This window comes from Hippopotamus amphibius, chromosome 5 (genome assembly GCF_030028045.1).
Source record: "Hippopotamus amphibius kiboko isolate mHipAmp2 chromosome 5, mHipAmp2.hap2, whole genome shotgun sequence".
NCBI classification, from domain to species: domain Eukaryota; kingdom Metazoa; phylum Chordata; class Mammalia; order Artiodactyla; family Hippopotamidae; genus Hippopotamus; species Hippopotamus amphibius.
The window spans coordinates 172,247,196-172,273,202 of NC_080190.1; the positions used below are offsets into that span (position 1 = coordinate 172,247,196).

The window sequence follows — 26,007 nt, forward strand, 5'->3', positions numbered from 1 at the left end:
TGTGCTTCCAGGTGTGAAAGCCTGTGGGGGTGCCTGTCCCCGCTCTAGAAATCCGGTTGGCCCACGCTTTTCCAGTGGGTGCATCTTGTGAATGCTGCTGCTCGGAGGGAGGTGCCCCCTCCCGGGAAGCCCTTCCTCTGCCCCAGGACCGTGCACTCACCATCAGACACTCGAGGAGCTCAGAGACCTGGGAGAACTCGTAGCTGTGGGCACCCTCGTTGCGACTGATGGCCCTCACCAGCATGAGGATGGCCTTGAGGAAGCTCTGCTTCAGGGTCTCGTCCTGGCATGGGGTCAGGTGGCCGAGCAAGGGGTCAGGGAGTGGGAGCGCCAGAGGGGCAGGAGAGCACGGGAGCTGCAGGGGGGCAGCAGGGCCGCTCCTGCAGGGGGCTCAGCAGAGACTTCCAGCTGGGGCCACATAGCTGGGCTGTTTTTGAGGGGGGAACCTGTGTGATTTTGTTTGCCGATGTGAATAGCTGACGATGCTTAGGCATCAGGAGGTGCCTGTAAGAAGCCCAGTGTCCAGCTTCTCGTGATGTGCGGCCACCCCAGGCCCAAAGGGCTTAAGTGTGCGGGGCCCTCACGGGGCTGCCTGGCCCTTCACAGTTCTCCGGGTGGAGGCCCCCAGTGTAGGGTGTAGAGTCAGGGGACTGTCACCACAGGGTGTGATGGACGGTCGCCTGGACTTCTAATTCCCCCATGTGAGAACCCAGGGTTTGCTTTAAGGGGGGAGATGGAGGGATGGGGTCCTCATGAGAGCCCGTGAAGCTTCATGTGAGAAGGATGGAGTAGGAGGCCAGGCCCGGCTCTGCGTGATTCCAGGGGTGGGGGTGGGGGTGGGGGGTGGGGAGGTGGGCGCCAAGGCCCTGGCAGGTCTAGAATTCTCAGACCCCGGTGCTGGCGGGCTCGGGGGCCGCGGGGGTAGGGAGGTTGTACCCAGGAGCTGTAGTGGAAGAAGAAGATCATCCGGGACAAGATGTTGTCCACCCACGGGAGGATGTGGACCTTGGCCTTGGCCGCCATCTGGCCGTAGGCCAGCAGGATGGTGCTGCTCGCCCACTTCCAGCGCAGGTCCTCTGCGTTCTGGGCACGGGCGGGGGGAGGGGCAGGTCCCCACATCAGGGCCCCGCTGACCCTTCCTCGGGGAGCGGGGAGGCAGGGTGTCCTGAGGGTGGCGAGCCTCACTTATCTCTCTAGGAAAGCAGGGACCTGGACCGGTCTCTCCAGGGGGCTGGGGCGGGCCCTGTGGGGTCCCCTGGGGCTGCAGGCGGCGGTGCTTGGCTCTGCCAGCACTGGCTGGGGTCCAAGCCCCTCACCCTCCTGGCCTCGTGGCAGCCCCTTCCCCAGGAGCCCAGGGCCCGCCCCCCTTCTAGCCCACCTCGGGCTGCTGGGGGCCTGGGAGGTGCGTGTCTGTCCCTAGAGGGACGGTGATGGGGCACGCAGAGCTGTGGCCCCGGTGAGACACGGGGGGGGGGACATCTGGGACCCCCGGGATGTCACCTGAGGATATTATGGCTCTGCTGCCTAGACCCCCTCTGAGGGTTTGAGACGCGGGTCCCAGACGCTGCTCTGCCACCTGCGGCTGTGGACCGCGAGGAGGCGGGCCAGACCCTGGCCATCCTCTTCCATTACGACTCTTCCCGCCTTTGTCCGAACTGGGCTCCCCTCGTGGGGTCCCCGGCCCTGCTTCCGCCCGTGGGAGTTATCAGGATGCAGGGAGGGTGGGGTGGCCGTGCCGGCCCTCAGCAGGGGCCCGGGGCTGACCTCTGGCCCTTGGCTCGTATTTTGGACGAGGCACAGGATCAAAGAGCCATGAACCAACGTGCAGCAGGTACCATGGCCACGCCAGAGCGGTCATGCGGGACCCTGCTGTGTGGGCTTCACAGGCAGGCTGGCTGCAACCCCAGCCGTGGGGGTGGGTGGAGGGGGTGTTACTACCCAGGGGGAGGAAAGCGAGGCACGGGGGCCATGCTGCAGGAGGGTGCCGGCGGGGGCTGGAGGCCGGGACGCACGGTCCACAGCCCATCCCCCTAGTTGGCCCCAGGACCTGTCCCTTGGCGGCCCAGACCGTCATGCAGGGTGGGGTCTCGAGGTCCCAGCCCCTGGCTGAGGCCTCTGACAGCTGGAGAGCCAGTACCTTCGGGGAGAAACTGTTCAGGCTCCACTTGATGGGTGTGCTCCGGCCAAACTGCTCCAGGACGGCCCAGACGTGGTCCAGGTGGCGGGCTGCGGCCAGCCCCACCGTGAGGGCGATGCCCTGTGTGGTGGGGAACCAGATCACTGACGTGGGGTGGCAGGATCAGGCCTGCCTCTCGCCTGGGTGTGTGGAAACGGAGGCCTGGGAGGTGAGGGGACGTGTCTGAGGTCACAGGGCATCTGCCTCTCACCCTCACGCTCTTTCGGGCATACAATTAGGAGCCCAGCCTGTGGGGCATCTCTTTATGGGGGCTGGCAGTGGGGGTGGGGCAGGATGGAGAGATGACTCCTTGGAGGCCTGTCACCACCACCTCCCCCACCCCTAGCTCCGAGCAGTCCTGTACCAGAGGTGGGAATGAGGGTCCAGGAAGTAGACCTGTGACAAGGAAGAGGACACAGCTGTGATGGGCTCAGGGTGACCAGGCTCCGGGCTCAGGGTGTGACCAGGGTCGGGGCTCAGGGTGACCAGGCTCCGGGCTCAGAGTGTGACCAGGGTCGGGGCTCAGGGTGACCAGGCTCCGGGCTCAGGGTGTGACCAGGGTCGGGGCTCAGGGTGACCAGGCTCCGGGCTCAGGGTGTGACCAGGGTCGGGGCTCAGGGTGACCAGGCTCAGGGCTCAGAGTGTGACCAGCAGTCAGGCTAATCCTGTGATCAGGATCAGGCCACTGGGGATGGGGTGATGGCTGGGTCCTCACCTCCCTCTGCTTGGGCCACTGGTGGGACGTTTCCAGGAGGGCTCTCAGGTGTGTCCTGACTGTGGTGCCATTCTCCTCGGCTTGGAGGATCAGCCCATAGTAGATGAACAGGAAGGCCTGGGGGAGGGTTCCTGTCCTGAGCCTGACCCACTCTATCCGTCCCTGTCCACCCCAGGTGGCCCGCCACTTCCCCCGGCCAGTCTCCCTAGGCCTCCCTGGGCCCCTGTAGCTGCCCTCACCACCCTGTTCTGGGACCAGCAGTCCCCTGCTTGGTGGTGAAGCTGCAAGGGTTTGGCTTCAAGTCCTGCTGCCTGGACCCTGCCTCTCTCTCTTCCTGGGGTCCGGGCTTTGTTCTAGGTGTGCGTCCCGTGGACAGAGCCCCGGGCCTGTGCGGTGGGCGGCGGGGGTGCTGTGGCCCACCTTCTCCAGGGGCTGTTCCTGATGTGTCTGGTCAGGCTTGGTGAGGGCCCCCAGCAGCTCCTTGGACCACCCTTCTGTGTTCAGAAACTGGACCGACTTGACGGCCATCTGCGAGCAGATGGGGGCGGGCAGGGCTGGCGTGCTCTTTCCCTCCACCCTGTGAGCCAGCAGCCCGGCCTCCCCCCGACCACTCAGGGGGAGCCTGACCATGTCCCCAGCACTGGGGATACCGGGTGATGTGTCCCCTGAAGGTGGCCCCAACCAGAGGGTGGGTGCCTGGGGGGCGGAGATGGTCTCATTTGCTCGTGGCTGTCTCTCCAGCACCTAGAACAGTGCCCAGCAAGTAGCTGACACTCCATTAATATGTGTTTGAATGAAGGAATGAATGAACCGAGGATCAAATAAACCGTCCTTTCTAAATATAAGCCCTGAGAGTTCTGCTCTGACAGCGTGATTTTATCGTGCCGACTACACGGTTTCTCTGTTTCCAGATTCCACAGTCCAACAAGTCTAAGGTTTTTGATCCGAAGATTCTTTGGGGTAGAGGTACGCCTAATTATGCTTCCAACCCAAAAATCTTAAAGGAAGAGAAGACTGGTAAATGTGAAGATAAACATTTCGAGCAGTTCGTTCAGCCAAACCACGCTAAATTAAGGTGAGAGACACTTGTTTTTTTCTGTGACCTACTGCCAAGAGTTAATATCATCGACAAAGAGCAATTAATAAACGAGTAAGAAGAAGATGGCGACCCACTTAAAAGTGGAGATATATAAACCCAACCTTGCTACTATTTAAGGGATGAAAATGAAGATGATGTGTCATTTTGGCCAAGAGTGGCAAATTGTAAAACCACCGAGTTGTAGCAAGTAAGTGTCCTTTGGTGGGGAGGCGATTGGAGAGCACTAAAGTGCAGGTTTGGGCAGTGCTAATTAAAATGTATAACATGCACACATTTCCCCAAGCGATTCCGTTTCTGGGAATCTACCCAGAGGGGCACTAACAGTGCTGTACTTGGAGCACAAGGCGTCCCGCAGCCTGTGGGACCCAACACCTGCCCAGAGCGCCCCTGCAGGCAGGGCCGCTTGCATCCCCTCTGGCGATGCTTCCTGGGACCCTGAAAGGGAAATTGTTCCGGCCTGTGGCAGAGGCGAGGGGACCCTGTCTGCGCTGGTTATGCCCCCTGCCTACTCCGTTTGCAGGACGTTGGGGTGCAGCAGGACCTGGGTGGCTCTCTCGCCCACCCACAGGACAACTGTTTGCTGAATGCCCAGGGGACCCCAGCCTCCCGGAAGCTCCTAATTTCTCCAGAAGCACGGGGGGCTTCTGCCCCTCTCCCAAACCTTTGTTGTCTTTTTTGTTCACTGCTGCATGTACAAGCATTTAGTGGCCAAAGCGGACCCAAATTGATGCGACGCTATTTGTGGGAATTAGTGTGAATTTTGCATGTTTCTGTAGCATAGAGGGTCATATATTTGATTCTGCATTGGCCCCAGACCCTGCTGAGGGTCTAAGGGTGTTCATAGGATACACAGGGTGGGCACTGTGTTCCTTTAAAAAAACCTGAAATATTTTGAAACGTGAAACATATCTGTTTCCAAAATCAATTTTTTTAACTTTTAAATATTTTTAAAATCGAGGTACATTTAGCCTACAGTGAAACACACACATCTTTAGTGTGTAGTGCAATGAATGTTGACAAAGGTACAGACCCACAGGTCTCACCCCATCAAGATCTCGACCATTTCCCGCCGCCCCAGAAAGCTCTCTCATCCTCCTTCCTAGTTAATCCCGTCCCTACAAAACTGATTTGACTTAGTTCACCATAGGTTAGTTTTGCCTCTCCTAGAATTTCAAACAATTGGACTCGGGCTGTGCGGACTTTCCTGAGTTTGGTGTTTTTCTCACTCAGTATGTCTTTGAGATTCGTCCGTCTTGTTGCATGTATTCTCAAGTTCACGTCTCTGTTTCTGCTCTAATTTTTATTATTTCTGCTGCGTGGTTTCAGTTTAACTCGCTCCTCTTTCTCTAGTTTCCTCAGGTGGACAAGCAAGTAATTGATTTTAGATCTTAGGGAGGGAGGGAGTCTGCCTAGCACAGGTTGTTTCCAGTTTGTGGCTCTTATGAATCAGGCTGCCAGGAACATGCTTGGATGTGTAATTTTGTGTACGAATGTTTCATGCCTCCAGGGTTAATACCTAAAAGTGGAATTGCTGAGTCATAACTTTATAAGAAAATGTCAGTGTTTCCCACCAGCAGCGTGCGCTTCCCCGCCAGCATCTGGAGGAATCTTTCTTTTTCCTTTGAGCTCTATCTGGGCGTGGGCAGTGGCAGCTCCTGGCTTTTAATGGACATCTCCCTGAGGATTCAAGATGTTGACCATTGCTTCCTTGGCTTTTGGTCATTCATATGCCTTCCTCTGTGACATGCCTATTTAAATCTTTTGTTCACTTTTGCAATTGGGCTGTTTGTCTTTTTCTCCCTGATTTTGGAAGAGTTCTTCATTTACTCTGGATACAATCCCTGGTCAGAGATACGTCTTGTGAATATGTCCTCTGTGTCTGCGGTTTCCTTTTTCTCACTTTCCTCATAGTATCGTTTGATGAACAAAAGCTTTAATTTAGATGAAATTCAGTTTAACCATTTTTTTTTTCTCTTTATGATGAGTGTTTTCTGGGTCCTAAGAAATATTTACCTATCTCAAGGTTGGCAAGGTTGTCTCCTGTGTTTTATTCTAGAAGCTTTGTCTTTTTTTATATTTAGGCCTTGGGTCCATCTCAAATTGATTTTTGTGAATGGTTCGAGGCAGGCATTAAAGTTCTTTCCCCCCCCCGCTGGATATGCAATTGTTCCAGAACTGTGTATTCAAAAGACTTTCCCTATTGAATTACTTTGGTACTTTTGTAAAAAAAAAAAAAAAAAAATTAATCGTCCATGTAAGTGTGGTTTTTTATTGGAGTTTCTATTCTGTTCCATTTATTTATTTGTTTAATCTGTCAATTCTCACTGTCTTGTCGACTGTAGCTACATAGGAAATCTTGAAATCAGGTAGTGTAATTCTTGTAACTTTGTTCTTTGTCAAGATTGTTTTGGCTATTCTAGGTCCTTTGCAATTTCCATATAAAATTTTAATTTATAGATTATGCTTAGTTGTATAATAAAGTCAGTTGGGATTTTGACTGGCATTGCATTGACTCTATAAATCAATTTTGGGAGAATTGACATCTTAACATTGTTGACTCTTTTTATCCATGATCACATATCTCCATTTCTTTAGCTTTTCTTTAGTTTCTTTTTGCAATGTTTTGTGAAGATCTTGCACATAATTTTGTTAAATTTATCTGCAAATTTTATGTTTTTAATGTTGCTGTGTCATTGTTTTTTTAAACTTTATTTTCCAATTGTTTTTTCTTAGCGTATAGAAATTCAGTTGACATTTGCATGTCAATTTCACTTTGTATCCTGAGATCTTGCTACATTCGACTACTAGTAATAAATAGTTCTAGCATTAAAAAAAAAAAAACTTCTGTGAGATTTCCTGAGTATGCAGTTATGTTGTCTGCAAAGAAAGAGGGTTTCACGTTTTCCATTGCAATCTGTATGTCTGTGTTCCCCTTCCTCTTACCTTGCTGCGCTGGTTAGGACTTCACTACAATGTTGACCAGAAGTGGAGAGAGTGGGCATCTTTGCCTTGTTCTGATCTTAGTGGGAAGGTGTTCATTCATTCATCATTAGGTATGTTAGTTGTAAGGTTTTCATAGATGTCAGTTTCCTCCTACTCGTGCGTTGCTGAGAGCCTTTCTCATTGTGATATTGTGATTTATAATAAAAATATATATTTGGTCTTCATCTCCATTTCCATCTGGCACAGAGCTTCTAAAACCCTTCCCTAAGTGATGAGAGCAGTAAAGGTGTCTTTTGTTGTTCATAACGAGCCTGGTTCCACTTTGGGGAAGCCCCTCGATAACCACAGGATGGGGGCGAGTTGCCAGGGGAACCAATCATGGTTAGAGGGTTGGAACCTTCATCCTCCCCTCAGCCTTCAGGGAGGGGAGGGGGCTAGAGATCGACTTTAATCACCAGTGGCCAGTGATTTCATTAATCACGCCTATTCACGAAGCTTCCACAAAAACCCCAAAGGACTGGGATCCAGGACATTCCAGGCTGGTGAGCATGGGTGGACTTTTTGTATGCTGCCAGATTCATTTTGCTAAACTTTGGTTAAAGACCTTTGAGCTCATTTTCATGAAGTGATATGGGTCTGTAGTTTTCTTGTAATGTCTTCGTCTGACTTTGGGGTCAGAGTGGTGCTGGCCTCCCAAAATGGTTTCAGAAGTGTTTCTTGTTCCTCTATTTTCTGAGAGAATTTGGATAAAATTGGTATTATTTCTGCTTAAACTTGTGATAGAAATAAACAGCAAAGTGTCTGGGCCTGGAGTTTTCTTTGTGGGACGGTTTATAAAATATGATTCCAATTTCTTTGATGCAGGACTACACAGATTTTCTGTTTCTTCTTGTGTCAGTTTGGTAGCTTGTGTTTTCTAGGGAATTTGTCTATCCCGTCTAAAGTGCCCAATTTATTGGAATCACATTTTATTACCATTCCATGTATACAGGATGTGCAGTGACAGTCCTTCTTTTCTAATATTTAATACTTTTTATTTTCTTGACCAGCCTATCAAGGGCCTTATCACTTTATCAGTCTTTTTGAATAACCCACTTCTGGTTTTACTCACTATTGTTTGTCTGTTTAAAAATTTTCTTTGATTTTTACGTTACTTTTTTTATTATTTTCTTTGCTCTACCTACTTTGGGCTTAATTTGCATATTTGGGGATAGTTTCTTAAAATGGAGGTTTAGAAAATTGATTTTATACCCTTTTTTCTTTTCTAATATACGTATTAAAAATATAAATTTCTTCTGAGCAGTTTTTTGGTTGAATTTCACAGATGTTCAAAATTTCATATTGTGTTTTCTTTATCATTCAATTCAAAATACTTTCTAATTTCCCTTGTGATTTCTTTTTTGACCCATGGGTTATTTAAAAGAGTGTTGTCTAATTTCCAAATATTTGCAAATTTTTACATATTATATATATATTTTACATATATATATATTTTAAAAATTTATTTATTTGGTTGCATGGGGTCTTAGTTGTGGCACACAGGCTCCTTAATTGTGGCATGCATTTTGGGATCTAGTTCCCTGACCAGGGATCGAATCCTGGCCCCCTGCATTGGGAGCATGGAGTCTCATCCACTGCGCCATCAGGGAAGTCCCCAGATATATTTTTGCTGTTGATCTCTAATTGATGTTCTGGGCAGAGAATGTGCTCTGTTTGATTTCAGTCCTTTTAAATTTATTGAAACTTGATATACGGCCCAGCAAATGATCTATCTTTGTGAATGCTCTATTTACATTTGAAAGGAACGTCAATTAGATCAATTTGGTTAATTATGTTGGTTGTTCAAGTCTTCTATGTCCTTAGTGATTTTCTGTCTTATTTTTCTATTAATTACTTGTATTGCTGCTGCTGGTGGTGTTACTCCCGCTAAATGCTACTTAATTACTACTATTCTGCTGCTACTATATGATCATAATAATTGACGTGGCAAGCGAGGGCTTCCTGGCTGTCAGGCACACCAAACACTGTGTGGATTATTTCCTGTCATCTCACAATCAACATTTGAGGCTGGTACCTTTACCCCCATTTGACAGATGAGGAAACTAAGGCACAGAGAGGCAAAGTAAGTCACCCAGGACACACAACTGTGGTTGGTTGAATCTGGACTTGAACTCAGGTCTGCCAGGGCCCCACGTCCCTTCTCCCGGCCACATAAGCCCTTTGCGTGGTGTGTGGTCTGCGATGGAGCAGCGTGACCCCTGTCTTCGGCTGTGGCAACTTCAGTCCACGCCGCCCTCTCCCTTCCTCCCCTGGTCTCAGATCTGGCCTCTGCATCCTCTCTGGGCCCACGTCAGTCGTGGATCCAGCCCCCAGGGTGTGTGGCAAGGCCCTGTGTGTGGGGGACACTTACTCTGTGCCAGACTTCTAGAGACCAAAGTTCAAATCCTAGCTGCCCAGGGGCCAGTCCCAGGGCTGTGGTCAGGTCCCCTCCCATCCAAGCCTGTAGCTCATCTGTCACAGCCTCCCTCTCCCTCCCCCTCCCGCCCCTTCCCGTCCCCTAGGGCTGAGCAGGTGCCCACCCACAGTGGTTTGCTGCTTGCCCCCCAGGTGCCTCCCATCCCCCACCAGCCCTGCAGAAGACCCCAGTGGCGAGGCTCCCTCCCTACCTTGGCCAGCTGCTCTTCCCAGCAAGCCTTCTCTCCCTCCTTGAAGAGTTCCTCTGCAGGAGGGAAGGTGTGTGTGTGGGGGGTCACTGGAGTCCATGGCCAGGGCTGGGTCTTGGCCTCCATCTCCCTTCCCTTGGACATGACTGAGTCAGGGTGACAAGGTCCTGCCTCTGCCCATTCCAGCTCCGTGGGGGAGATGAGCTTGGAGGACAGTGAGCAGGACTTGGCCTTGGGGTCCAGAGAGCTGGGCTGGAGTTGCAGCCCTACCACCCTTGCTGTGTGACTTCAGGTGGGTCACTTGGGATGAGCTTGGGTCCCCTCTAGAGGCTCAGAGAGGGGCATGTTGGGAGGCTGGAAAGCTTTTATGGAACTTTGGAAATGCAACCTTGGAGGGAGGGGCTGCTTCGGGGATGGCCTTGGGGGTTTCAGAGGTCACCCAAGGCACAGGAGGACCTCCACCCAGCCTGCCAACCCCAGGCATGGGGCGCCAAGCGGAGCCAAGCCGGGGCCTGCCTTCTCCCAGCCTTAGAGGCCACGCTCCCAAGCATAGCCCCTGAGGTGTCCTGCTAGGCCAGGCCTCCCTGTAGAGAGCAGGGCCGGCCTCACCCATCTCCTCTCCCACCCCCACACCTCAGTCCCTTCTTGAGGCTTCAGACCAGCTCCTCTCTAAGGCCCTGAGGTGTACTCACATCACTCCCTCCTCAAACTCCTACTCATCCCTCAAGGCATGGCTCAGACTTGGCTGCCTCCTCCGGGAAGCCCTCCCTGATGACCATGGGGCCAGCCCAGCACCTCCCCAGGGGGCAGTAGTGAGCTCAGCTCATGTTTGTTAATGGATAAATGAATGACGAGAGTTGGTGCTTGCCTCCCTGGCGAGGCTGTGGGCATCTGATGGCAGAGCCAGGCTCACGGGAGGTGCCCAGTGTTTGCTGTCTTGCATCAGCTGAGCCTCATCCTGGCAAGACCCCTCTCTGTAAGTCCTCCCTGGAGGTTCTCAGAGACCCCCACCATCCAAGGTGGCCTTTCAAGTGGCTCAGAGACAGTGGCTACTGAGGAGGCACAGAGACCTGGACCCCGCAGGCCTGGGGCGTGGGGCTGGGTGACCGGGGCCCCATGGCACAGCCTCTGTGAGCTCGGCCTCCCCATCTGCCGGTGATCAAGGGAGGGGACCGGGCAGCAGTGCAGGCCTGCCTCCTGGAGCCTCCTTGCTCCGTCCTGGTTCTGTCCAGGCCTGTTGTTGAAATGTTGACAGCAGGAGCGCTGGTTGGATGGGCAGCACAGCTGGCTGCTGGTGCCCGCTCCTGGGAGTCCCGGTGTGGCCCAGGCCGGCCGAGAGGAGGTGGGTCCTGGGGTGCTCAGGCCGCAGCCCGGCCCTCTGGCACAGGCGCCTCCCTGTTGCACAGCCGCTGCGCGGTCCTGCGTGTTGCCCGGGGGTCAGCAGCCCTGCGCGTCCCCCCCGCTCTGTCCTCATGACCTTCCCCTCCCCCTGCTGGCCTGGGCACAGAGGGTGGCCAAGCCCAGGCCCTGAGGGCAGAACATACCGTTAGACGTCAGGATGCCCATCACGTGGAGGAGGCTGCGGTGCGGGAAGGTGCCCGACAGGACCTCGGTCTCCAGGTGCTGGGCCACCACCCGCCACGCGTGCCTGCAGATGGCCACCAGCACGTGGCTGGCTGCGTCCTGGTAGGCCTCCTCCAGCTCCTGGGCGGGGCGGAAAGCAAAAGTGCTCCGGTTTGGTGGGCAGGACAGCTACTGTCAACCCAGTTTCTGGGTAGAAAGCTGAGGCTGAGGAAGCCTGATAGGCACGTCTGGCAGGTGAAGATCAGGTCCAGCCTCAGGGCTCGTGGGACCGTCAACATCCCTGGTCCTCTCACCGGTCCAGAAGCCCCTCGTCATCCTTCCCGCTTCTGAGCCTTTGCTTGTGCTGTGTCTGCTGCCTGGAGCACAGCTCCCACTCGCCCTGTCTATCCAAACCCTAGCCCTGCATTTGGTGGCATCTGAAAATGAGGGGGTTTCTGGCTCCTGTGATGCTGTCTGAATCATCCTATGAAACTGGTTTATAATTTGTTGAAAGGGTGGATATGAGGGTTTCTTGTTGAGATGGTGAATCGAACCCGATTCTGCTCTTTCCAAAAAAGCTCTCAGCTACACTGCATTTAGGAGATTGTCAACGAGGGCGATAGCCACCACGTTCTCAAGCTGGAAAGGAGGCGGGTGAGGTGACTGTGCGGAGCGCGAAGCTGGCGGTGGGGCAAGCCGAAACCCGCCCCCACCGACACCGCGCATTGTCTGATAGAGATCCCCAGGGTCGCGTCTCCCCGATGTTTACAGCTAGGGAGGCCGGGGAGAGGGCAGAGTGGTTTAAGAAGTAGTCAGGTGCCCAGATGCCGTCCCAACGCGGCGCACCTGGGGGGTCTCTGGAGAGGCCAGGCGAAGGGTCTCTGGGGGGAAAGGCCAAGCCTACAAGCTCAGGGGACAGATGCTTCCTGGGCCAGGTCCTCCATGATGCTGCCCGGGGCTGGGCTTGGGATCAGGGTCTTCCCTGGGAGATCTGGACGTCCCGGGAGGAAGGACACAGAGGGGCTGATACAGGGGCGGGGTCACGGGGAGGACAGCAGTGGGATCACCTCGTAACTCTATGGTGGACCCCCCAATCCCATCACCTACTTGTGCTCAGAGCGCCTCATCAGCTCCTAAGCACAGGCAGACGGCCACGCAGAGAAACCACGGACGCGAGAGGAACTGAAACCATAGCTACAACCGCACACCCGACAAAACCTAAAACAAAGCTACTTGGAGGAAATAGAGGCCAAGCAGAGAGATGAAACTTTAAGCGAAACACTCCCTTTAATATCCTGAGAGATAAGAGAAGATACTGCATCCGTAAAGCAATAACCAGGATGAAGCGGGAACGTTCCGAGAACAAAAATCAAGATCTCTTGAAAGTTAAAGGCTCATGGACATGCGTGGAAAACTCAGTCTAAGGTTTGGAAGATAACGGATCTGCAGAGAGCAGAACAAAGGACAGAGATGGAAAAGGAGCGGTGAGATGAGACTATTAGGAACCACTGAAAGCTCTGTGCCTGAGTGTTAGGCATTCCTGAAGCCTAGGACAGAGAAGCACAGGAAATATCATCAGGGAATTAAGTAAGCATTTTCCAGAAGCAAAGGACTCAAGCAGCCAAACTGCAAGGACGCAGGACCACCAAGCGCGGCGGCTAAAACAGACCCCGAGCCAGGCTCGTGCAGAACGTGCAGGACGGAGATGCCACGAGGTGGGGAGGAAGGACCAGGGTTCAGAGTGGCTTTGGGGTCTCTACAGCGGCATCGGGGGCCGGAGGACAATGCGGCAATGGTCAGTAATGCAGAGTCCAGAGGAAACGGAACAGAGCTGTTTCCAGAAATGCACGGTCTCGAGACTACTTCCCAAGCACGCTTTCTCAGGAAGCTGCTGGGGGATGTCAATCTAACACAAGAGGAAATCAGGATGGAGGGAGGCTTGGGTGTCGGAGAGGGGGGTCCTGGGGGGACTGGGCAACCAAAGTCACAGACCAGCCTTTGGATACCGAGACGCCAGAAGACGAGCTTCCCTGGCCTCGACCTGGGCGATGACGAGCCCGCTCCCCCGGGTGAGTCCTGGACCCGCTTGTGGCACCCACAGCAGTGCCTGCCCCCACCAGCTGGAGAGCTGGAGGTGGGCTCCGCTATACTCAGAAGCAGCGTGCAAGCAGCCCCCGCAGCGGTTCCCTGCCTGCCCCGGCCCTGCCTCCGGCGGCGCAGAGGGGCTCTCGGTACTGTCACCGGACAGACAGGCTTTGCATGTTCTGCAGCCCACAGCCTGGGTCCCTGCCGCCCTGCCCCCACAGCTCTGTATGACCACGGGGCTGTGAACGCTACATAGATGCCTGGCACTTTTAAAATATGCCTGACATGTTTCACAATCATGAGTGAAACGTTTTTATGAATTAAAAAAAATTTTTAGAAAGGAAACAATTGTCGTGGATACGGACTTTGTGTCCTGCTTTTCTCTGATAGTCACAGTAGGATCGGAACCACGACGTGTTTGTGGGGCATGTGGGAGCTTGTCACCCCTGCTCTTTGCCAGCTGGGTAATTCCTCCTGCAGGCAAATGTGCTAAACTCTCTGAGGTCCCTCCATCTATAAATGGGCGTCATAAACCCGTGATGGGAAGGTTAAATTACAGCTGTTTTTGCTTCGTGGGACACAAGGGCTGGGCCGGTGGTGATGGGCCCTGGTGGCTGGTCACTGCTCTCCAACCACGACTTACCACGTTCATTGCTTAGCCAACCACGGGGCAACCCTGGGTTGTTCTGTCTAAATAAGAGCTGCTGGCTCCCACGTGCCTGAAACAGAAGTCAGCCAAGACCTTTGCTGGGCCCACGGCAGTTCTGACTGCAGCAGGGGGTGGGGGTGGCAGGGGACCTGCAGTTCAGGACCAAACCTGTGGTCTCCATCAGGCAGGGACCTAGAGGCAGGCAGCCGAGGGCTGAGTTACAGCTTGGGGGGTGGGTGGGCTTCACAGACCAGCAAAGAGCTCTCTGAGCCTTGCCTTTCTCATCTGTAAAGTGGGTGCATGAGGCTGTCCCTCTGAAGGTGCTGGTGGTAAGAAAATGAGAAAATGGGTAGAATCGCTTGGTGAAGCACAAGCCTGGGCACTGCTGGCATTCGCTGAGCCCCTGGGGCAGCAGTCTGCACCCTGGAGGCCCTTGTGGAGCAGCCTGTTTGCTGGGGGAGGGGCAGGGGGAGGCCCACCGTGGACTTGGTCATGTTCTCCAGGGCCAGCTGTATGAAGGTCTTCTCCCAGGTCTCCTCCAGGGACTCACTGGCTCCAATGACCGCCTGCAGGACATGGAAGAGCCGGAACTTGTGCCGGGCGGGGATCTGTGGGTGGCGGAGTGGACAGAGGCTCAGGATGAGCTGGGTCTGATGGTGCGGGGAGTCGCCAGTGGGAGCATTGGGGTGGTGAGGAGGCCAGAGGGGAGAGAGCACAAGTGCACGCATTTGGCCATCTGTCCAACAACACCTTTGTGCACAGGCCCTGGGCTAGGTTCTGCAGAGACAGATGAATAAAAATGTGTCCCCATCCTCAAGGAACTGCTAGGGGATTTTAAAAGAATTCCATTAGTTCACCTATTAATTCTTTTATCCACTCTTTTATTCACTCATTCATTAAAAAGCCGGACAGAGCTTTCCCCCAGTCATCCACCCAACCATCCATCCCTGTGGCTTTAGACAAATCATTTCCCTTCCCTAAGCTTCAGGTTCCTCAGCTCTGGGGATCATGATATCTTATCGAGAGGCTGTTCAGAGGTTGGTCCACACATGTTGGTCCACTTTTCTCCCGACCCCATCGGCTCATTGGACACATGAAATTGACTTGCCACAAATCATGGCACTGCTGCCTGCAGGAACCAAGGTTTGATCCTGCTTTGGGACCCAGCCCTCCCCTCTGCTCCTCACGCCCGCCCCGAATGGCCCGAGCAGCTCCCACCTCCAGGTTGTCTACAAAGTAGTCATGGATGGTTTCCAGCACCAGGTTGGGGGCCCTGTGAGCCATGTTCTTGATTTTCTTGATGATGTGCTTCAGGCGGACGGGGTCTGAACCATTCAGGTCCCGGAGCATCTTGAAGCAGATGGCTAAGGCACATGGCAAGAAAGTGTGAGGGTGAGTATACCATGGGAGAGTCACATTGTGCCAACAGGGCTGGGTGGGCAGGGAAGGGGGAGGGCTGGAAATGGGAAACAGTGATCTGAAAGTGAGCACTGGGAACTGAACACATAGGGAAATCCTGGGCCCCCTGACTGTTTCTTCAGTCCTTCTGGGGTTCGAGGTAGGGTGAGAAGCAAGAAAGCAAGCAGGGGATGCACCCGTGTTCACCCATGCATAGTTCCATCCGTTCATTGATTCACCCTCCTTTTCATCCATCCATTTACCCATTCATCTATCATCCACCTATCCATCAATCCACCTGTCCATCCATTTATCCACGTCTTTCTATCCATTAATCCACCTATCATCCACCTGCCTGCCCATCCTTCTGCTCATCCATTAATCCATCCATTAATAAATGTATCCATCCATCCACCCACCCATCCACCCAACCACCCATTCACAAATTCATCCATCTATCCCTCCACCCATCTATTCATAAATTAATCAGTTATCCCCATATCCCTCCATCTATTCATTCCTTCATCCTTTCATCCTCCATCCAGTCACGCAACATTCAATGATGTTCATTCACTGTGTGGTCACAGGGCTCTGTGTGTGTCTCAAAGGGGAGTCAGGGTCCAGCTCTGTTCTGAAGGAGCCTCCAGCCCAGGGGACCCCTAGCCTATATCATTGGACTTTAACTCTATGGCAAAGTTGTATAAAAGGCCCTGAGGACACAGAGAGGGGAGGGATGATAAATCCTGACCAAGAGGGAGAGTCAGGACTGGCTTCTCAGAAGAAGTGGCATTTAACTTGGCCTGGAAGGATGAGGGTGAGTCGTCCTTTGAATAAGGGGAAAAGTATTCCAGTGAGAGGGCCAAGTGTAAGCTGAGGTTCTAAGGTGTGAAAGGTGTTAGAGGAGACTAGAGGGTGAGGGGTGAGAGAGGGCATTTTGGATGGTGCCTCAGGAGGCATGAAGAGGCCAAGGAAGATGGGCAGGAGTCTCTGCTGAAAGCTGCCTATGTCCACACCTCTTGACATCCCCACCCTCCCGGAGAGTGGACTTCCTCTGGCCTTCATCCCCAGGACTTCTTTGGGTGGAAGGACTGATAGGGTCTGCTGGAAGCTGACGGCCCCACCCTTCCATGCCTGAGTCCAGGGCTGGTGGTCACCTGCATTGTAGGCTTCCTCCATGAATGTCTTGTGCTCCTTGGGCACCAGGGCGGCCTGGCTGCTCCGTGACTTGCAGAGCAGGATGGTGGTGGGGTGTGTCTGTCTGTCCCTGCGGGCAGAATTCCGAGGTACCTTCATGTAAGACTGGTACTTCGTGGATTCAGAGATGTGGGAGGAGATTCTGAAATAGAAAAGGGGTCTTGGGTGTGTGCATCTGGGTGCCCTTGTGTGCATTCATGGATGCAGGTGCAGTAGATGCCCAGAGCCACCTTGGTCTGGATCAGGCTTGGCAACATCTTTCCTTGCACCCACCCTTCTGTTCAATGAACTGGCTGAATCCTGGGAGAAGGGCAGGGGTCTGGAGGCCCCAGGGACACTGCTGAGTGGGCAGCATCACCTGTGGGCCTGGTGGGGCCTTGTTTCCCAGCAAGTGTTGGTGGGACAGACATGGCTGGCAGGAGGTGGAGGGCGCAGGGTATGGCATCTCCTCTTAATATTGAAATATGAAATGTGCGTCAGATCAGGTCACTCAAAATCCTCCCATGGTTCCCCATTGCACTCAGAGAAAAACCCAAAGTCCTAAAAATGATGAAGATGACACTGGTGCTTCCATCCAAGATGGAGTCACAAGGACCAGATTCACCCTCCTGCCTTAAACAACTGAAAAACTGGAAAAAATATACAAAACCATGAATAACAGATATTAAACAAAAAGCAAGGCAAGACAGTGATTCCTGATGGATGGAAAAGCAACAAGGCCAGCTCCAAATTGCTGCAGCTTTCTGCCTGAGAAATGTCCAATTTGCAGTGCAGGGGGAGGGAGCCCAAGAAAACCCAGTGCTCTACTTGAGTTGAGGAAATGGAGGTGGACGTTTGAGGAGGCCAAAAAGGGAAGAATAATAGGAGAGAGCTGCACAGGGAGGGAATGCATGCTCTGGAGATTTTCAGAGCCCTGCCCCCTTGCACCCCTCCCCCCATTCCAAGTCTTTGTCTGTGTGCTGATGAGTACATGTGTAAAAAGAAAGCACCCAAAGGAGCAGAGGAAACAATTCTTGGAGCTCACACAGGCTGAGAGTAGTTCCTTTTTTTATCAGCCAGAGTGGAAATCCTTGTAATTCATAGGGCATTGGTCAGAGTACTATGAATGATATTATCTCAATAGTGTGGAAAAAATTCAGTCCTAGACAAGAATGCTTTGCCCTGCCCTAATAAAGCTTAAAGGAATGCCTCAAAAGGACCAACTTGCTTTTCAATAATTTAATTACATGCCAGAACAAAGCTCAAGAATATTTATAAAGTAAAGGAATATCCAGTACCCAAAAAGGTAAAATTCACAATGCCTAGCACTGAATAGAAAATTACCAGGCTTGCAAAAGCAGCAAGAAAATGTGACCTATCATGAGGAGAAAAATCAAATGATCAAAACCAATACACAAATGATAGACTTAGTAGGCAAGGGCATGAAATATTGTTATAATTATATTCCATATGTTCAACACGGTAGAGTAAAATATAAGAACACTAAGGAAAGGTATGGAAAACATAAAAACGATGAAAAATACAATGTTTAAGATTAAGAATACACAGAATGAGTTTAAAGGCAGATTAGACACCGTAGATGCAAAAATTAATGTACTTGAAGACATAACAAAAACTATCCAAAAATGTAATGTTAATAGAAAAAAGACTGGAAATAAAAAAAAAGGAACAGAGCATCAGTGAGTTGTGGGACAACTATAAAGGGCATAATGTATGTGTAATTTGCGTTCTCACAGGAGAAGAAAAGAGGACAGAGAAATATTTGAAGAAATAATATCTGAAGTTTTTAAGTTAATGAAAACTATAAATCTACAGATCCAGGAAACTCAGTGAACCACAAGCAAAAGAAACAGGAAGAAAACTATATTGAGTCACATTAAAATAAAGAGGAAATCTTAAAAACAGCCAGAGGGGGTAAAAACACATCTTATACAAAAGTATAAAGATAAGAATGAGAGCCATGAGAATAAGAATTAGTTCTTGTTAGAAACAATGCAAACCAAGTGACAGTGGAGCAACATTTTAAAGTAGAAAGTAGAAAGAAAAGAAAAATAGAACAAAGGAGAGATGGGACAAAGAGAAAACAAATTGCCAGTTGGTAAAACAGAAATCAATAACAGAAAGACAGATAGGAAATCCCCAAGCATTTGGAAACTAAATAACACATTTTAAAATAATGCACAGGCCAAGAAGAAATCAAAAGAGAAAGTAAAAACGATTTTGAACTGAAGGAAAATAAAAACACAACATATCGAAATGCATGGGGTGCAGCTAAAGCAGTGCTTAGAGGGAAATTTATAACATTAAAATTTATTGTACTAGAAAGGAATAAAGGTTTGAAATCAATGACCTAAGCTTCCACCTTAAAAACTAGGAAAAGAAGGGCATATTAAAACCAACAAAAGAAAATAAAAAGTAGAACAGAAATTAGTGAAATAGAAAACAGAAAAACAATAGAGAAAATCAACAAAACCAAAAGCTGGTTCTTTGAAAAGATAAAAACGTTTGATAAACTTCTGGCACTATTTCTCTGAGGAATACAAGGCTGGTTGAAAATTTGAAAATCAATCAATGTGGGGACTTCCCTGGGGGTCCAGTGGACGTTAAGACTCTGCCCTTCCACTGCAAGGGGCACAGTGGAAGGGGCACAGTGTTTGATTCCTGGTCGGGGAACTAAGATCCCACATGCCACAAGGTATGGCCAAAAACCAAAATCAAACAAACAGAAAACCCAACCAACCAACCAACCAACCAACCAAAAACAAAAAAAGAAAGAAAAGAAAATTAATCAATGTAATTCAACTTATTGGTAGACGAAAGAAGAAAATCATATAATCATCTCAATAGATACAGAGAAAGTATTTGACAAAATTCAACATCCATTCACAATAAAAGCAGGAATTAAGGGAACTTCCTCAATCTGACAAAGAGTATTTACAAAAATCTTACAGCTAATATTGTACTTAGTGGTGAGAGACACTGTTTTCCCCACAGGATTGGGCATGAGGTAACAATGTCTGCTCTCACCACTCCTATTTGACATTGTACCAAGGGCTTAGTCAATAGAAGATGGTAAGAAAAGAAATGAAAGGCATACAGATTGGAAAGGAAGTACCCATATTTGTAGAGGACAGTATTATCTAAATAGAAAATTCCAAAGGATCTAAAAAAACCCTACTAGAACTAAAAAGTGAATTCAGCAAATTTGCAAATATAAAGTCAGCATGCAAAAATCAGTCATGTTTCTATATACCAGCAATGAACAATTGGGAATTAAAATAAAAAGATACTTTATACAATAGCAATAAAAATTATGAGATATTTAGGTAGAAATCTATCAAATAATTGTAAGATCTATATACTATAAAATATAAAATATTGATGAAAGAAATCAAGACTTTAATAAGTGAAGAGGCATACCATGTTCACAGATTGGAAGACTCAATATTGTTCAGATGTCTGTTTTCTCTCAACTTATCTAAATGTTCAATGCAATTCCAGTCAAAATCCCAGAAAGAGGGACTTCCCTGGTGGTCCAGTGGCTAAGACTCCACACTCCTAATACAGAGGGACCAGGTTCGATCCCTGGTCCGGGAACTAGATCACACGTGCTGCAACTAGGAGTTCGAATGCCGCAACTAAAAGATCCCACATGCGGCAACAAAGATCATGCATGCTGCAACTAAAAGCCTTCACAGCCAGAAAGATTTGTTTTCTGTAGTAGCCAACAAGTTGTTTCTAAAATTTATATGGAAAAGTAAAGGAATAAAGATAGCTGAAACAGCTTTGAGGAAGAACAAAATTGAGGACAGACTCTACTTATTTGAAGATTTATTATAAAGCTATAGCGATCAGGACAGTGTGGTATTGACAAAAGCACAGAAATATAAATGAATGGAACAAAGCGCAATGTCTAGAAAAAGACCCACACATACTTTGATAAAGGTGCAAAAACAATTCAGTTAAGAAAGGATAGTGTAGTCAACAGATGGTGTTGCAGTAATTGGATACACACATGTAAACAATAAATCCCAATTTATATATCACTACATATATAAATTAGCTCAAGATAGATTATAGACCTTAAAGTAAAACCTACAATTCTAAAACTTCTAGAAGAACATATAGGAGGAAATCTTTGTGACTTTGAGTTGGCAAAGTTATCTTTTATGTGACACCAGAAGCACTACCCATAGAATAAAAAATTGGTAAATAAAGTCATCAAAGTTAAGAACGTGTGCTTTTCGGAAGACAGCTATAACAAGTGAAAAGATAAGCTTCGGATTTGGAGGAAGTATTTGCAAATCACATATCTGATAAAAGAGTAGGTCTGAAATACACAAATAACTCACAAAACAAAACACAAACAACCTGAGAACATATAGGCAAAAGATTCAAATAGACATTTGAATCATTTTCTCCACTAAAGGAGAAAAGCAGATGGAAAATAAGCCCTTAAGAACTGCTCAACATCGTTCCCCATGAGGGGAACAAATTAAAACCAGAGTGGGATGTCAGTACACATAAACTAGAATGGATAAAAGAAGGAAAACCAGAAAATACCAAGTGCTGGTGAGGATGCAGGGGAACCGGAGTCTCCATTATTGCCAGTGGGAATGCAAAATGGTACAGTCGGTGTGGAAAGTGGTTTGGTACTTTCTTAGCAAGGGAAACCTACATTTACCATCCGACTCAGCTATTCTACTCCTAGGCATTTACTCAAGTGAAATGACAACTTCACACAAAAATCTGTACACGAATGTTTATAGTGGGTTTATAAAAACCCCAAACAGAAAAAATCCAAGGGCATAAACACTGGTGAACGCATAAACGAGCTGTGTTACATCCACAGAGATACTACTCAGCAGTAACGAGAAATAAATGACTGATAAAGGCAGCCATGCGGAGGAATCTTAGATGCATTACGCTGTGTGAAAGAGACCAGAGCCCCGAAGCTGCATGCTGCATTGTCCTCATTCTGAAAAGGTGAAACTACACAGACAGAAAAGAGATCAGCGGTTTCTGGGGATAGGGAGTTGCTTTTTGATTACAAAAAGGCCATGGGGAACTTGTGGGGGGATGGAACTGCTTCACAGCTTGTTTGTGGCAGTGGATACACGCCTATGAGTTTGTCAAAACTTTCAGAACTGGACACTGAAAAGAGTGACTTTTGAACTTCCCTGGTGGTGGAGTGGTTGAGAATCTGCCTGACAATGCAGGGGACATGGGTACGATCCCTGGTCGGGGAAGATCCCGCATGCCTCAGAGCAGCGAAGCCCGTGCGCCACAACCACTGAGCCTGCACTCTAGAGCCCGTGAGCCACAACTAGTGAGACCACGTGCTGCAACTGCTGAAGCCCGTATGCCTAGAGCCCGTGCTCTGCAACAAGAGAAGCCACCGCAATGAGAAGTCCCCTCACTGCAACGAAGAGTAGCCCCTGCTCACCGCAACTAGAGAAAGCCCGTATGTAGCAACAAAGATCCAACACAGCCAATAAATAAATAAATAAATAAATAAATAAATAAATAAAGTGACTTTTACTATATGTAAATAAAAAAGAAATACTATAATTAAAAAAAAAAACACAAAAGAAATAAGAACAAAAATGATCCCCTCCACCTCATTTCCTTCTGCTCTTTCATGCTTACTCCAGCCACCCCAGTTACAGTGAGCTCCTGCTGCTCCTCAACCTGCCAGGCACACTTCTACCTCAGGACCTTTGCACTGGCTGTTCTTTGGTCTGGAGAACATCCTTCCTTCAGAGAGCTGCTCAGTCCCTCACCTCCTTCAAGTCTTTGCTCAAATATTTTCTAGATGAGCTTCCTTAAATTCTGACCCTCACCCCTCACTCTCCACCCCCTAAACCTGTCAATTTCTTCCCGTATCCCTTTTCACCTTGTGACATTATATAATTCACTGTACGATATCTATTGTTCATTGGCTGTCTCTGCCACTGGAATGTAAGCCAAGAGGCAGGCTCTTCATCTCTTGTTTCCAGCTGTGGCCCCAGCACCTGGAACAGTGCCTGATGCACTTACCAGGGGCTCAGCAAATGTTTGTGGAATGAATGGTGCAGTGATGTATCCAAAGTGGCCATCAGCCCTGCCGGATCTTCTGGGACAGCCCTGGGACAGCCCTCCCAGCTCCCTAGGATCCTGGGGGTCTGTCCCCTGCAGCCTCCACACCAGGAGCAGCTGCCTGAGCCCCTTTCCAGCTGCCTTTGGGCCTTTGCTCTCCCCTCTGTCCAGAGCATGTGGCCTTCTTCCTTGTCCTCTTGTGAGGGCCATGTGAAGTCACCCTTGAGCCTTCTTGACTTCCTCCTGGGGTTGGGGGTGTGCCTCAGGCTCCCTGGCTGATGGATGGCCCTCCCTGGCTCCCTCTGAGCTCCCCAGAATCCTGGTGGCACCACTGACGAGTCCCTGGTCCTCTTCCTTCCCTGGGGATGTGCTGGCGGTGTCTGGGTCCCCACGGTGTTCCCGGGCAGGCCCTGCATGAAGGCCGACTGACTGAGTGAGTGAGTATGTGCTGGGAGGACCGTCCTTGGACAGCGGGACCGTCCTCCTCCTGTCCACCTGGAGCTGCCACCAGAGCCCTGCCTCCTTCAGCTCCCCTCCCAGGTGGCATTCCTGCTTGGAATGTGGGGGCCCCTCTCCATCCCTCGGCCATGCCCGGCCCGCGGACCCTCCCACCCTCCCCACCATCTGCTTCTGTGGAGACCAGTGACTGTGCGGCCAGGCAGGGGACACTCCCTGGGTTGCCTGATGTGCTGCATTCCTGCACGCCTGAGCTGGTGACACAGAGGAGTCAACCCTGTCCAGGGGACATGCTGGATGTTTCTACAGTGCAGGAACAGAGGCTGGGTGGGGGCACTTGGCTTGAGGGTGGCAGAGCAGCTCCGTGGTCCCCGAGTCGGCATAGTGCCCACGGCGGCATCCTCCCTGCTCGCCCCTGCCCACTCAGTGAGTATTTAGCCAATGCTTACAACGTGTGGGCACGGCTCCAGGACCTGGGGGCTCATCAGGGGACAAAGCACAGAAACGCCTTCCCTCGTGGCGCTCACATCCCGGGGACAGTGAGAAGGACGGGAGCCAAGCAGGACAGGGAGCTGACAAGCTCTGGGGATTATTTCAAACTGCCATGTCAGGGAGGCTTGGCTGGTAAGGTAGGTGCCCAGGGTAGGTGCTAGATGACTGAATAAATGAGTGAGTGGTGAACGGATGAAGGCATTCTGGGGACAGGGCAGCTTGACCCTGCCCAGGAGAGATGGGAGCCTCCCTTTCCGTCACCTTCGCCCTGCAACCCACCTCACCAGCGCCTCCACTGCCACCAAAGAGGACGGCCATGTGTTGGGGGCTTGACCTGTCCACACTGTCCTCATACCAACCCGCAAGGTACTAAGACACAGAGAGGTTCAGTGACCCGTCCCAGGACACACAGCCTCTGCAGGACGGAGCCCGTTCAGATCCGCCAGACTCCAAAGCCTGCATCCCAGGGATGTGGCCGCCAGACCTCGGTACACCCTCGACCCCTCCTGGAAGGCCCTTTTCAGAAAACCAGGTGCTCCCCTGCGGTGCACCTGGAGGGCTCAGGCTTTCATGCCAAGCCTGGCCTCCCTCTGTGCCCAGGAGGGGCCTCGGGCCGGTCAGCATGGGCCACAGCCACAAGCGAGACCCCGGTCTCACCCCAAACCTGCGTCCCAGCTGCAAGGCGAGCAGGAGTGAATGTATTTTTAAAGACAGAAAAGCCACAGGAAAGCAGTTAGCAAACAGCTGCAGGGGGCGCGTTTTCTGGCCCTAGGCGTGATGCAGGATGCGGCAGAGGGGAGACAGGCCTGGTAACAGGCAGGCAGACGCAGTGCTGCGGTCGGGAGGGTGCAGGCTGCTCCCTGGGGGACAGCTGCAGGGACGGGAACCCCGCCCTGGAGCCCCCCAGGGATGGCCTGGAGAGCTGACCTGCCCGCATCCCCATGGCGTGCACCCAGGCTGGGGGGCCGAGGAGGCCAGGGAGGGAGCCCGGCGGCCAGCCTCTGACCAGCTGCTGGACACGGGAGGTGGAGCTGCCCTCACACCCGCTTGGGCGCTGGGGACACGAGACTGAAGGCCCCAGAGGAAGCTTCCTTGGTGCACGTTCCTTGAGCCTGTTAGGACACGGGCTGCTGTGTCCTCTCGATGAAGTCGAGGTTCAGGGAAGCAGTGGACAGTCTGTTGTCTGCCCATCCGTCCCTCATCCTCACCCCTCTGGCCCCCACAAGAGTCGGCAGCCACAGGCGGCGACTGGAATTCGAGCTCCCCTCAGCCTCCTCTCCACCAAGGCAAGGGCTGCCGGGTGGGGGCCCAACCCCGGAGACCCCGGCTGCAGTGCCCCTCCCTCGGCTCGGGGCCTGGGGTCCGCCCCGTGCTGTCCTGCAGGGGGTCCCCTCCTGGGTGCCCACGTGCCCCTGCCTGGTGCTGGGCTGACCTGGGCTTCTGGGAGCTGGCTGAGGAGGTGCCGTCAGCCGTGGCGTGGCTGGGTGGCTTTTCTGAATGCTGCCTGTCCATGCTGGGGTGCGGCTTGGAGGTGCTGCCAGCTCTGGCCTCATGTCCGGAGGAGCAGCTCTGTCTCTGGGCACCCCCTCCCCCACCCCAGCCAGGCCTGACCTCACCCCTGAGGTCACAATGGTTCCAGCACCCACCACACCTTTCCAGGCACAGAGCTGTGGAATCTAACAGCGTGTTCTGGGCACAGCACGTGTGTGTTTGTGCATGTGTGTGTGTGTGTGCGTGTGTGTACACCTGTGTCCCCAGCGTGGGCTCGGGCACAGCCCCTCCACCTCTGGTTCTCAGTTATGTCCTTCCGGACACCCAAGGAGCTGGCCCCAGCCACACCTTGATGAACCTTGGAGATGCCCTGAGGCAGGAGGCCCAGCTAATCCTTGCCTGCATTCCCGACCCAAGCAACTGGGAGGCAGTGAATGTGTGTGGTTTTAAGTCTCTAAGCTTGGGGCTGTTTGTTCCACAGCCATAGGTGACTAATGCACGCTCGTGCCAGGGAAGCTGTGGCAGAGTTGGGACTGTGTGGTCTTCCAGCAGGAGCTGTCTCTGGGCACTTCTGGCTTGTGGTCCCTTGGTCCAGTTCCATGGCTGCAGGGGGGGCTGGGTCCAGAAGGCAGACCGGGACTCCCAGCACGGACCCTTGTCACCATACTCGGCTGTTGGAGGCCCTACCAGTGAGGAGGCCTCAGGGCCCATGGACTGCTGGCGCCTGGGCCTGCGGCTGGGCCGGCTCGCTCCAGGGCTGCGGGCATCTTCCTCTGCCCAGCCAGCCCTGATCTCGAGGAGTCCTTGCAGCCACGCGGTGCCCGCAGCCCCTGCACCCTGGAGACAGCCCCGTGCGGGATGTGGGTCACTGTGGGGGAAGCCACAGAGACGACGGATGGCCACCGCCCACCACCGAGGCCTTGCGGGCTTCAGAGCTGGCCGCGGGTTCAGACCCCAGCTCTGGTTCTGCTGGCCAGATGACCTTTCTGAGGCCGTCATCCTTTT

General features: G+C 51.6%; 1 protein-coding gene across 1 annotated transcript in view; it reads right to left on the reverse strand.

Annotated features, from left to right (window-relative positions):
* Positions 1 to 25,023, reverse strand: part of LOC130854319 (maestro heat-like repeat family member 5) — a 66,150-nt gene extending 41,127 nt beyond the window's left edge. The window contains exons 1-11 of the mRNA XM_057737012.1: positions 24,944 to 25,023; positions 16,446 to 16,627; positions 15,112 to 15,257; positions 14,373 to 14,501; positions 11,141 to 11,300; positions 9,600 to 9,652; positions 3,312 to 3,419; positions 2,892 to 3,008; positions 2,138 to 2,257; positions 937 to 1,083; positions 161 to 283 (exon numbers count right to left, since the gene is read on the reverse strand). Of these exons, the coding sequence (XP_057592995.1) occupies positions 161 to 283; positions 937 to 1,083; positions 2,138 to 2,257; positions 2,892 to 3,008; positions 3,312 to 3,419; positions 9,600 to 9,652; positions 11,141 to 11,300; positions 14,373 to 14,501; positions 15,112 to 15,257; positions 16,446 to 16,627; positions 24,944 to 25,023 (1,365 nt within the window). The remainder of the gene's footprint in view (positions 1 to 160; positions 284 to 936; positions 1,084 to 2,137; positions 2,258 to 2,891; positions 3,009 to 3,311; positions 3,420 to 9,599; positions 9,653 to 11,140; positions 11,301 to 14,372; positions 14,502 to 15,111; positions 15,258 to 16,445; positions 16,628 to 24,943) is intronic.
* Between the last annotated feature and the right edge of the window lie 984 nt (positions 25,024 to 26,007).